This window comes from Episyrphus balteatus, chromosome 1 (genome assembly GCF_945859705.1).
Source record: "Episyrphus balteatus chromosome 1, idEpiBalt1.1, whole genome shotgun sequence".
NCBI classification, from domain to species: domain Eukaryota; kingdom Metazoa; phylum Arthropoda; class Insecta; order Diptera; family Syrphidae; genus Episyrphus; species Episyrphus balteatus.
Genome location: NC_079134.1, coordinates 123,835,987 through 123,848,113, shown reverse-complemented (window position 1 = coordinate 123,848,113; position 12,127 = coordinate 123,835,987). Strand labels below are relative to the sequence as shown.

At 33.0% G+C, this 12,127-nt stretch overlaps 1 protein-coding gene across 14 annotated transcripts in view; it reads left to right on the top strand.

Moving 5' to 3' along the window:
* The window catches only part of LOC129907464 (protein lingerer), a 30,391-nt gene that overhangs the window by 6,799 nt on the left and 11,465 nt on the right, over window positions 1–12,127 (top strand). For 7 of the 14 annotated variants that reach the window (XM_055983706.1, XM_055983712.1, XM_055983711.1 and 4 more), the window contains exons 2-9: window positions 6,129–6,291; window positions 6,361–6,555; window positions 6,629–6,797; window positions 6,858–7,795; window positions 7,932–8,525; window positions 8,578–8,783; window positions 9,555–9,689; window positions 11,232–11,333. In XM_055983706.1, coding sequence (XP_055839681.1) covers window positions 6,157–6,291; window positions 6,361–6,555; window positions 6,629–6,797; window positions 6,858–7,795; window positions 7,932–8,525; window positions 8,578–8,783; window positions 9,555–9,689; window positions 11,232–11,333 — 2,474 coding nt within the window. In that variant the 5' untranslated portion in view covers window positions 6,129–6,156. The remainder of the gene's footprint in view (window positions 1–6,128; window positions 6,292–6,360; window positions 6,556–6,628; window positions 6,798–6,857; window positions 7,796–7,931; window positions 8,526–8,577; window positions 8,784–9,554; window positions 9,690–11,231; window positions 11,334–12,127) is intronic. The other 7 variants (XM_055983717.1, XM_055983716.1, XM_055983715.1 and 4 more) reach the window with 5 other exon arrangements.

Sequence of the window (12,127 nt, the reverse complement as noted above, 5' to 3'; positions counted from 1 at the left end):
TTGCTTGTTTTTCCGTCATTTTCATGTGAAATTCTTCTGTTGTTGGCAAGCTTATGCTATAAAAATGCTTTAAGATTATTAAAATCCCTGAATTTTATGTCTATCCATAAGGGAATACAACAAAGAATTTTTTCTTGCAACTTGCATAAAGAGTTGCCGTTTGTAAATAGGAATTTGCTAATAAAAAAAGTAAAAAAGACTGCATAATTTGTTCAAAATTCGTGTCCACTTTTTCATGGAATTACCCTTACCGAAAAGTACCTACGTAATATATGTACATTACATATACAAATCTCAATGCAGCGTTAAAAATGGTGTCTGTACGACAAGGCCTAAATGTCACTACCGAAAAGTATACAAATCTCAATGCAACGTGTGACAAGGCCTTGATTCCAATTCTTATTTTTTAATTTGAATTCTGAAAGTTTGCAATTCTAGATTTTCCAACAAGTTTTTGTTTGTGTTTGGGTTCTGCTACACACTAGGTTTGTTTAATGAAGAAAAGCTAGAACAGATTGCAAGAACACAAATACATAAAAACTGTCAGAACAAAAAAGATGAGAAAAGTACTCCTTCATTTTTAATAGGGTTGACTATTGACTATAATTGTCTATCAATTTTGAAAATTAAAATTAATTAAAATTTGTAATGATTTTCCATTCAAATAAATTATAATTAATTAGCATATTTTTTCATATTGTGAATTTTGTTTTCATATTGAAAAAATTCGAAAGAAATTGGGCACGTTCAGGAAATATTAGGGGCTAGATGTTTAGGTAACGTCATTTTCTGAACGAAAATTTGAACAAATTGGCTAAATTAGTTTGGATACGCCATTATTGCCAAATTTCTAAATTTACTTGAGAATTTTAGAGATCACATGGGGCAGACACCAAATTTCACTGCATTTTAATAAATAAATAATATTAATTATAACCGATAATGCACTTTTTACTCGTTTTTCACACAAATAAATTTAATTCTGCTGCCATAGCTCTGTAACTAAAAACAATCAGCTATCATGTTGACAAAAAAAACTTTCCTAATTTTTTAGGGATATATTTCTTGCCTTACTTTCCAGTCAGCTTTCCAATAAAATTACCTAAATTGGAAGGATTTTTTTTGACAGTTGACCAATCAGAGGCCAAGAAATTACCTAAATATTTAGTCCCTAACGTTTCTGAACCTACCCATTCCCATTTTATACATTTATTTTGTCATATTTTTGTCTAAATAAAACATATCGGCTGGTGTTTAACACTTCTCACTCAATTGCTCTACCTCAAAAGCAGGAGCAGGAAATTTTGAACTAACTGAGCTGGACAACTTCATGGAACACAAAATGACAGATTTTAGAACAGTATGGAGCAAGGTTTTCTTTAATGGAACACACAAACCTGTACTTTTCGGATCTTTTCTGTGTAGATCAGATTCATTATCTGACATCAGAACAAATAAATTGCATGACTGGGTACATTTTCTTATATTAAAGTTGTTCAGAATCTTAAAGCTTTTTAACGCATTCATAAAATAAAAAAATGATTTAATTTTATTATTAATTTTTAAAGAAATGTTAAAAAATATTACAGGTTGTTTTTGAAATTACGAAAACACTTGAATCGATGAGTGAAAGAACTGATGAGTCCAAAATCTTAGAAAAACACAAAAAAAAAACTATTTTATACATAAACAATCAACTTTCCTGAAAAATAATGTATAGGGGTGTTTGAAGGTTTTTGGTCGGCCGATATAGTCATGAAGGAAAAAAAAATGAGAAATGTTATAGATATAAGAAACATTACGAAAGAAAATCATTGGACTTGTACTGTTCTTACACTCAATATAAAAAATACACAATTAAAATTTGTTTTTATTATTTTATTGACTATGAAAATTATACTGAGCTTAATACTTTTATTCTGAAGGATCATTAGATATTGTTTTCCATGAATTTATCTTATATATATAATTCTCCTGTGCGTTTGTTTGTGAGCCTACTCCTTCTAAACGACTGGACAGATTTTTCTGAAATTTGGTGGGTGTGATAAGGTCCATCAGAGACAGGTTTTGTTTCATAATTGGACCCGGTAGGTGGCGCTGTTGTCGAGTTGTAGGAAAATTGCATATTCTGAACGAACGACTGGACAGATTTTTGTGAAATTTTGTGTATGTGATAAAGTCCATCCGAGACAGGATTGTTTTATAATTGGACCCGGTAGGTGGCGCTGTTGTCGAGTTTTAGGAAAATTGTATATTTTGAACGAACGACTGGACAGATTTTTGTGAAATTTCGTTTATGTGATAAGGTCCGTCTGAGACAATTTTTTTTTATAATTGGACCCGGTAGGTGGCGCTGTTGTCGAATTTTAGGAAAATTGCATATTTTGAACGAAAGACTGGGCAGATTTTTATGAAATGTTGTGTATGTGATAAAGTCTATCCGAGACGGGTTTTGTTTCAAAATTGGACCCGGTAGGTGGCGCTGTTGTCGAGTTTTAGGATAATTTCATATTTTGAACGAACGACTGAACAGATTTTTGTGAAATTTTGTTTATGTGATAAGGTCCGTCCGAGACAGGTTTTTTTTTATAATTGGACCCGGAAGGTGGCGCTGTTGTCGAGTTTTAGGAAAATTGCATATTTTGAACGAAAGACTGGGCAGATATTTATGAAATATTGTGTATGTGATAAGGTCCATCCGAGACGGGTTTTGTTTCAAAATTGGACCCGGTAGGTGGCGCTGTTGTCGAGTTTTAGGAAAATTTCATATTTTGAACGAACGATTGAACAGATTTTTGTGAAAATTTGTTTATGTGATAAGGTCCGTCCGAGACAGGTTTTTTTATAATTGGACCCGGTAGGTGGCGCTGTTGTCGAGTTAGGAAAATTTCATATTTTGACCAGACTGGGGGCCAATTTGGTTCTGTGAAAACGTGAATCGAAAAAAAAAACTTTTTCATTTTAGCTTTCAAACACTCTTTTCACTTTTTCGATTCATTTGAAACGAAAAACGATTCTCATCCTATGATATCACAAATAATTTAGTGAAAAAAATATATATTTATATCAATATTTTTGATGTTTGTTTTCATTTTTTTACAGAACGAGAATAAAATGAGTGAACAAGTGAAAAGCTTTTCGTTTCACTTATTCACAGAACCAGAATTGGCCCCCTGGAGAGATTTTTCTGAAATTTGGTGGATGTGATAAGGTCCATCCGAGACAGGTTTTGTTTCATAATTGGACCCGGTAGGTGGCGCTGATGTCGAGTTATAGAAAAATTTCATATTTTGAAGGAACGACTGAACAGATTTTTTGTGAAATTTTGTTTATGTGATAAGGTCCGTCCGAGACAGGTTTTTTTTATAATTGGACCCGGTAGGTGGCGCTGTTGTCGAGTTTTAGAAAAATTTTAGAAAAATTTTGTGTGTGTGTGTGTGTGTGTGTGTGTGTGTGTGTGTGTGTGTGTGTGTGTGTGTGTGTGTGATAAGGTTCGTTCGAGACAGGTTTTGTTTTATAGTTGGACCTGGTATGTTGTCAAGTTATAAGCAAATTCAATATTTGGGGTTCAAAATCGCTCATATTCAAGGGTAATAAAAACAAACATGAATTAACTCTTTAAAATGTTAGTCCCGCAAAGAAAATTGTTTACCATCAGTATATCTCAATTAAATTTATGACTGCATCTTAAAATTTGTTTAAGTTGTTTCAACTACCATTAATACATAAAAATCATAAACGCATAAAAATCAAATGATTTATTTTTTTCAAAGAAATATTTCGACGTATGTATGAATAGAATTAAGACGAAATCTTTTCATTTTTAATCGTTTTTTTTTTAAGATTTTATCCTATTGCTATTGTTTCGGTTACTGGCTCCAACATTACTCACACGGTAACGGTTTAGAAACGAACAAATACAAACTTCAATGAAACCAAAATATGTAAGAGAGAGAATACTATTTTTAAAGTGGATTAAAAATGAGCGTTGAAAGTGGATGCTACATTCCGCAAATAAAAATTTTGGAAGTTAAAACGAAAGTCAACAAAACAAAAACAATGGTTGTTTGTATAGTCGGTTTACGGACGATAATTTTACGTGATAACGTCATAAGAAAACAGGTTGTTTAAACAAAAAAAAAGTAAAAAGATCGTTCTTGGTGTTGGAATTCCAGGCCTCTGGTGCAAAACACAAATCATTAACAGTTTCACAAAAGAAAGGGAGAATGAGTCATATTTTTCTATAATGGCAGGCGGGATTCATCGATTTAGGCACTTTTTGCAAAAAAAAATAAGAAGTGAAACCAGAGCCAGTTTTTGTATATTTGTGAATTATATAACCTTTATTGGTTGAATAAATTCCGATAAAAATTTGTAATAGCTGTCAAACAAATGATTTGCTTTGTTTAATATTTTAAACAGTTTTACATATGTATGTACCTATGTGTAATGGGAAAAGGTTAACACATTACAAAATCAAAAATTGGAAATAAAACTTGGAAAAGGGGGAACGAAGTCCGCCGGGTCAGCTAGTGTGGTAGTAAAATTCCAAGGCTTCTCCACATGTATTTCAAAACTTTTATAATGTCTGCAATTTTGTTTTCATTTATAGCAACTGGTTCCTGATATGATCTTGCAGTTGGCAACTTCAAATTTGTTTTTGATTTCAGTAATTTAAACGTATTAGATGAGAATCCCCAATAAAGTCTAAGTCGGTAGTTGTGACATAATCAAAAGTTTCACTAGTATATTATTTGAACTGATTATAATTTGACAAACAAAAATTTTTCCTGCTGTCCTGATTTTTCCCGACTTTTAAAACCTGTTGTCCCGATACTTATAATTTTGATGTCCTTGATGAACTTTAAGTGTTAAGGTGTGTTAGGGCATGGAAGCAAGTAGTCTACTATTATATTATTGAACTTAAGCTTCAAACATTAAGAATGGGAGCATCTTCTTGTAATTAAATACATTATTTGTAACTATACTTTTGAAATAAAAAAAAAACTCAAATTTTCCACAAAAGAAAGTAACATAATAATCGCATTGTTTTTAATTATTATTTTTCGTTGATTCCAGCAAAAAATTATCATTCTACTTTCACTGTGCGGAAAAAACGAATACTGATAATTTCTGATAAAGAGGAGTGTATAAAATTTTTTAAATGTTTAATTATTAATTTATGGCGTTTTCCATTTGCTCTGGAGATTTTTTTTTGTGAAAAGCCCAGATTTTTACTGGCAAATAGAAGATGTAATCTGTTTTTTTTTTTACTTGTGCAGGAAATCTGTTCATATAAAAGTCTTGAGAAAAAGTCAGGGGCCCAACTATGTAATTCGATTCTACAAAAAAATGTGTTCGAATCCGCAAAAAATGGATCTCTGTAATTCTGTAAAAAATGAAAACTATACAGTTCCAGTCATGTCAAATCTTTTATTGGGTTTTATTTAGAAGATTGAGATTGGTATTATTCATTAAGATACGCAGTTTGACTTGGAAGTACAATTGAAATTCACTTTCGAACAAATGCGAAAGTAGCAAAAAGTTACATAGTAGGGCCCCAGATTCCACAAATTTGAATCTCAATTCGATATTTTTTAGTTTGAACTGGCAAATAGCATATCGTCGGTGAAACCAGAAAAGTGTGTAACTCCAAATTTTCTGAAAATTAGATTTGAATGCCATCTGTTAGACAAACCTAATATCTACCGTTCCTTAAACTCAGAATCCCGTTAAAGTTCATAGTTTTTATTTTATAAGCAAATTAGAAAATGAAAACTCATACAAATGCCTTCAAAAGGATTTTGTTTTTTTGCTCTCCTATAAAATTTGCTAAAATGGAGTTACACACTTTTCTGGTTTCACCGACGATATTAAATCTGATTTTTTTTTTCTATTTTTACCCTCTTCATTTGACGTTTAAGAACTGAAATAGGGTCAAACAATCGAATTGTATATATCCCACTCGTTTGGTTTTCGAAAAACCGATGTTGATGAGTTTTGGACTTTTATCACTCATATACAAAATAATTGACTTGAATTTAATTGAGATTACGATACCCAATCATAGTCTTGCATTTCATAGCTTTAAATGATAAAATGTATTTAATATAATATTTTCCTTACAGCTAACTTGTAAATACAGTGTACATAACCATGAGCACACAAAATCGATCCAGCGGTGGCGGCCGCAATCAGAAAAAATCAAATTCTGGTGGTGGCGATACATCTAATAAAAGAGGTGATGTAGGCAAAACAGATAAAGAAAAATCACAACCAAAGGTACTAAAGGTTAATATTAAAAAAAAAATATCTTAATTTAAAAAAATTAAATTTACTAACAATGAATTTAAATTACAGCCAACATTAGACCAGATTCGTATTGCCCAGGCCGCAGAAGTTAATACTGTCGCAGAAGATCCAAAAATGCCTGAGAAGGTCGCAACACTGATCGAAATGACTCAGAGGTCTGAGGAAGAAGTGTGTTGTGCATTGTATGAGTGCGATAATAATTTGGAAAGAGCTGTTGTTTTCTTGTTAGAAACACTTCCAGTGGTGAGTTAGGATTTCTTTTTATTAAATACAATATTTGAGAGAATACTAAAATGATGATATTAACTGATTATAGGGAGCATTTGAAACTTTAAAGAAGAAAAAGAGTCGCGCTGCTAATTCAGCTAGTGAAAATGCTGGTGAAGGCGATTGGGCTGATGCCAATGCTAATACGGATAAAAGAGAAAAATCTCGTAATAGGAGCAGCACACGTGGAGGACGTGGTGGCAACGACAGTCGGGGCTGTAATATATTTATTTTTTTTTTTATATTAAATACATTTTTATACCTTCTATTTTTTGTAGGGCGTGGTAGAGAGGCTCGGGAAAACGAGAGAAATTTGGCAGATTCTTCTGGTCGTGGTGGTGGCGAAGGAGGGTACCGTGGCGGTAACCGTGGTCGAGGTTCCAGTCGTGGCGGAAGTTACGTTGGACGCGGCGGTCGTGGTGGTCGTCTCGGGCAACGCGGCATGGGAAGAGATCAAGGTAGTCGCAGTAACTACAACTCCAGGCACCAAGATCAAGATCATCAAGAGGTTGAGTTGTGGGATAATACAATTGCCACAAATGCCGAAAAGCAGCAGCAGCAACAACAGCAGCAGCAGGATGATGCTTGGGGTGATTGGGACAATGAGGAATATGTCGGCTCGCTGAAGGATAGTAAAGTCTTTACCACGAGTAATTTGCAGCAAAGCCAGACAACTGCTGTCGTTGTTGGAGGAAGTGCTGAGTTGTCGGCTCCACCTGGGCTAGAGCTGCATCTTGGTGCTACTCAGCAGCAGCAACAACAACAACCGCCGCAGCAACAGTCATCTCATATAGGAAACGATGATATGGTTCAGCAATATAGCAGTGCTGTAGCGAACAACAACTCGAGTGTTGCGGTATCGGGAACGGGGACTCTTAATCCATCTCAGTTCCCTGACATTCATTCGTCGAATGCTGGACATAACATGCGAATGAGTAGCTTGGAAACACAGCAAATGAAGAGTTCATCAACTCTTTCAGCAGAACAATCTCAGTATTTCAATTCGTTGACCTCGCAGAATGCAGCGGCTGCAGCAGCAGCTGCTGCTGCGGCAGTGGCAGCCGCTGCTGTATCGCAGCAAGCGGGTAATGTGAACTCTTACCAAAACTCGTCTGTGCAATATCCGACTTCGTATGCAACAGTATTTGGGGATCAGAATGTTTCGTCGCAACCAGCTGTGCGAAGAGCGAGAGCCAAGGTGCCACCACCTTCGAAGGTATGTTAAATGAGCCATGTACATAAAGCTATTAATTTTTTATATTAATCTATTCTTCGTGTTACATAACGATGGATTTCTTTATGGCTTTGGTTCTGTTTCAATGAATCAATTTTAAATATTTTTTTATTTATAGATACCATCAACGGCTGTGGAAATGCCAGGTGATACTCTTAACAACATTGGTTATTTGGATGTGCAATTTGGTGGACTGGACTTTGGCACTGAAGACTCTTTTGATGCATTACCGGAGAAATTCAATTCTTCGGCAACAATTGATAATCAGCAAATTGTCCAGTCTCAGGAAGTTGTTTCAAATGACTATCAATCCAAAGCAAATTCTCAGCAACAAGCTGTTTTGTCCGCTGGATTGCAGAACTCGCAAATGGTATGTATTTTTTTGTTTTCTAATTATTTTGTTGGCAATTTTTTTTCAATTGACAATATATATTATTTACAGTCTGATAGCCTTACATCGGGTTATTCACAACGCAGCTCTTCGAATATTCAGCAACAACAAAATGCTGGCGGTGTAGGTTCAATGAACGCGCAAACTAATAGTTCGTTAGATCAGTTGTCGAAAAATGATCCGTACAATCAATCGAACACATCAAGTACGGCTGGTTATCAGAGTTCATACAATTCAAGTTCATCTGCTAACAAATCATCATCTTACCAACCGACAGCTACTGGTCAAGGTTACAATAGTGCTAGCTACACTAATGTTCAAGTAAGTTTTAATATTGAAATTATAAAAAAAAAATCAAAATTTGTTTTTCAAGTCTTCTTCGGCCAGTACCTATCAACCACCGTCGAATAACTACAATTCGTATAATCAGAATTCTGTGAATTCTTATCAGCAGCAGGCGAATGTATCCTCTGTAAATAATTCATCGAATTCTGTTGCTGGTAGCACTGTGAATAGTAGTGTTTCAACACAAAACATTCCCGTAGGCGGAAGCAGTAGCAGTACCGTGAATAATGCCAGGTACGTGTTCACAAATCATTTCTTTTCTATTGAATTCTGTTTTGTTTTTTTTTTTCGCATACCTACTCTTATTTTTGAAACATTAATAGAGAAAAAAGGCTGCTTGTGGGTAATTTTTTTTTTATTTTCTGAATTAAGTAGAATTAATAGCACATCACCGCCTCAAGCGTGGGATTAAATAAATAAAAAAAGCACTTTATTGTGTTTTTCGCGTCACTGCGTTTACATAATTCAGTAATAAAAAAAATTTCAATTTTTGGGCGTAGGAAAATAATTTTGACGCATAATAACTCGAATTGTACCTTAATTAAGTATAGGTATAATTAAACAGTAAGAAAGGCTCCCATGGTTTCAGGATTTCATCTCAATATTTTCTACTCTTGGATCTAAGACCCATTTCACAGACAGCTAGCGACCGGCTTACTTGCACCGACTACCGTTTTTTTTTACTTTGGTTTTCGATTTGTTCGTGTGAAAGCGCCCATAAGAATGTTTTCCAAGCAACTCCGGCGGCCGGTTACGTGTGGAAAGAGCTTAAATATGTTCCTAATGAATTTTAACGTTTCAAATTAATTCGAGAGTTTCTACAGTCAATTTTTGTAAGCACATTGTAATCCACAAGCAGTCTAAAAATATTCTTACACCTACTTTTTTGTTTAACTAACTTTTCTAATTGAAAATGGATTTTCTTTTGTTTTTATCTAATAACTTAACAAGTTTACTAGAACACCCCAAAATATTTTTGTTCTTTTTCCCCTAAACCATTAACAGTGCAAATTCCAATGCCGGGTATTTATCCAGCCAGTACCAAAGCAATCAGACAACATCGGCTTACCCATCACAACAAAATGCGTACCAAAATAATCAAAGTATTTATGGCGGTACTGGTCTTTCAAATAACACAGGGTATGTACAATTTATATTTTAACAAGTTTTTAATTTACCTTTTTATGTTCGTTGATTTATTCTTTTAAGTTGGTTTTGTGTATTAATGTTACTTCAAAATCTTCTATAAGCTTCTGTTTTATTTTTTTTTACATTATTGTTCAGTTGTTTTACTTGTGATTTGTATTATTATAAAATAATAATTTTTCAAAAATGATTCCACTATGAAAACATATGATTTAATGTAAATTGATGGGATAACAAGTAAGTCAGTAAAATATAAAAAAGTAATTTGGCTTCACTCTCATTTCCATCAAACATTCCAAATTATATAAAATATCTTTGTTTTATTTTTATTTTTTTTTTACGTATACATAATTAAGAGGTTTACCATGTTTTTAATTTGGTTGTCAAATTACAATCTTAAAACATAAGCATACGTAACCCCTTTCAAAATCCATGTGAATATTTCACAAAACTCCGTGAAAAGCTGAAGTTTAAACAATTTGCAAATTAAATGTTTAGGAGCAGAAGCTGAAACGATAAAAAATAATGATAATGATGATTCATCGAAAGATTTTTTAATTATAAATAGCACAATTCCCAGAAAATTGACGGAAGAATGAAGTAAAACCCTAAAATTAGTGGAAGAAAAATACTTTTCGAAAGGTGGTTAAAACACTGGTTGTCACTTCTCAGAAAATCGAAAAAAAATTATGATTTTTTCATACGATTTTAAATTTTCGTCGGTTTTCAGAGCCCAATTTGTGGAATCAATTTGCTATTTTTAATTAACATGGGTTTGTTAAAATAAGCGTTGAAATGTGGACTTTTGAAAAGTCACTCATCATTTGTTTAGATTTTTGTTTATGTCAGTATATTTTTTTTAAGGAAAATTCAGCTCAATTACAATATAGAGCTTCTTGCCTTCGACCTACATAAATAAAAATAGTTTTATTCAATTTCCTTTTAATTGAGTATTCTTTCTTTAAGTGGACTTTATTTTTTGTTTTTCTCGCAATTGTTCTGAGTTTTCCTATTCATACATAAGAATACTATGTTTCAAAATTTACAATCGCCATACGTTGTATGGAGGCATTGCTCGTGAGTGGTATCCAAAAATGTGCAAAATCAACAATCTCCTAACCATCATGCAGACGACACCATATTCGTGTAAACTGCAAATTCAGCAGCTCAATCCTATACTCGTAGCTTCAATACGAGCTGACAAATATCAAATCACAAACACAAAAACAATTGACAAGGATTTCAAATAATAAATTAATTTTAAATACTTATGTACCTACTTTTCTGCATGGTATTTTCTTATAAGTTTTTTTTTTTTTTTTTTTGAATAATATTTACCTTTGGATCTTTCTCTTCAAAAAACTAAGTTGTTTTTGTAAAATGTATCTGATATGTAAAACTTCTATTTTTTTTCCGTTTCAAGGCTAATGTCTTAACAAATTTTCTAGCACTTTCTTTTAATTTCAATTGCATTATTTTTATTTTTTATTGTGTGACCCAATTAACTTACTAAAAATCAAATCGCATCACATATAGGTTCACTGGTAGCACAAGCACTTCATCATCTCAGTACAGTAACTTTAGTAGTGCTAAACTGAAGGATACTTCTACTACATCGTCTAGCTCCCACTATGAAAGGTAAGATTGAAAACAAACAAAAAGAAACATCTTTAAATCTGCATGTTATTTTATTTTTGGATTAAATTTTAGAGTTGCAAACAAAAACTATTTTTGCGTGTGTTACGATTTTTTGTTTTATTATTTCTTTTTTATCCACAAACAAACAAATGTTTTTTGATATTGTTAATGTAGGTACTTAGGTTTTTGTACTTCCTAGGAAAAACAAAACTATAAGTGAAATAAAATGAAAGTAATCCGGTTATAAAGAGTACAATTAAACAGCTAGGGAAAAATGGTTAAAATAACAAAATATTTATACTCTGTCCAACAAAAATTGTCAGTACAGGTAAGAAAGGACGTTTGCATCTCACTCTGCATCATGTTTAAGGCATAAGTCTATTACAACAAAAGCTCTCATAGCGATGCCGCACTTTGCATAAAAATGTTTCAAGTTTGATCAAAAAAGTACCAGCTTTACCCCTTTGTTGGTAAAATTTCACAATAACAAATTAAAAAAAAAAAAGAAAAAACTATCTTTTTCCACACCACCAAGGTGTAATAAAGTGACTTTCTGCAATTTACTTATTCAAGAAACATCCCGACGCAACACGTCCGGCAAAAGATTTTCCCTGAAAGACCATTGCAGCGCATGTTCAAATGTTAACATTAATTGTTTTCGAAACAAAAGAAAAACAGAAAGCCACCAACCACACGACAACACTAACGTCTTTTTTCGTTTTAAAAGCTTAAAAAAAGCTATAATCCTGAAAGCTCTTTTACAAAAACAATAGAAAAAGGGAGTATTTTATGAA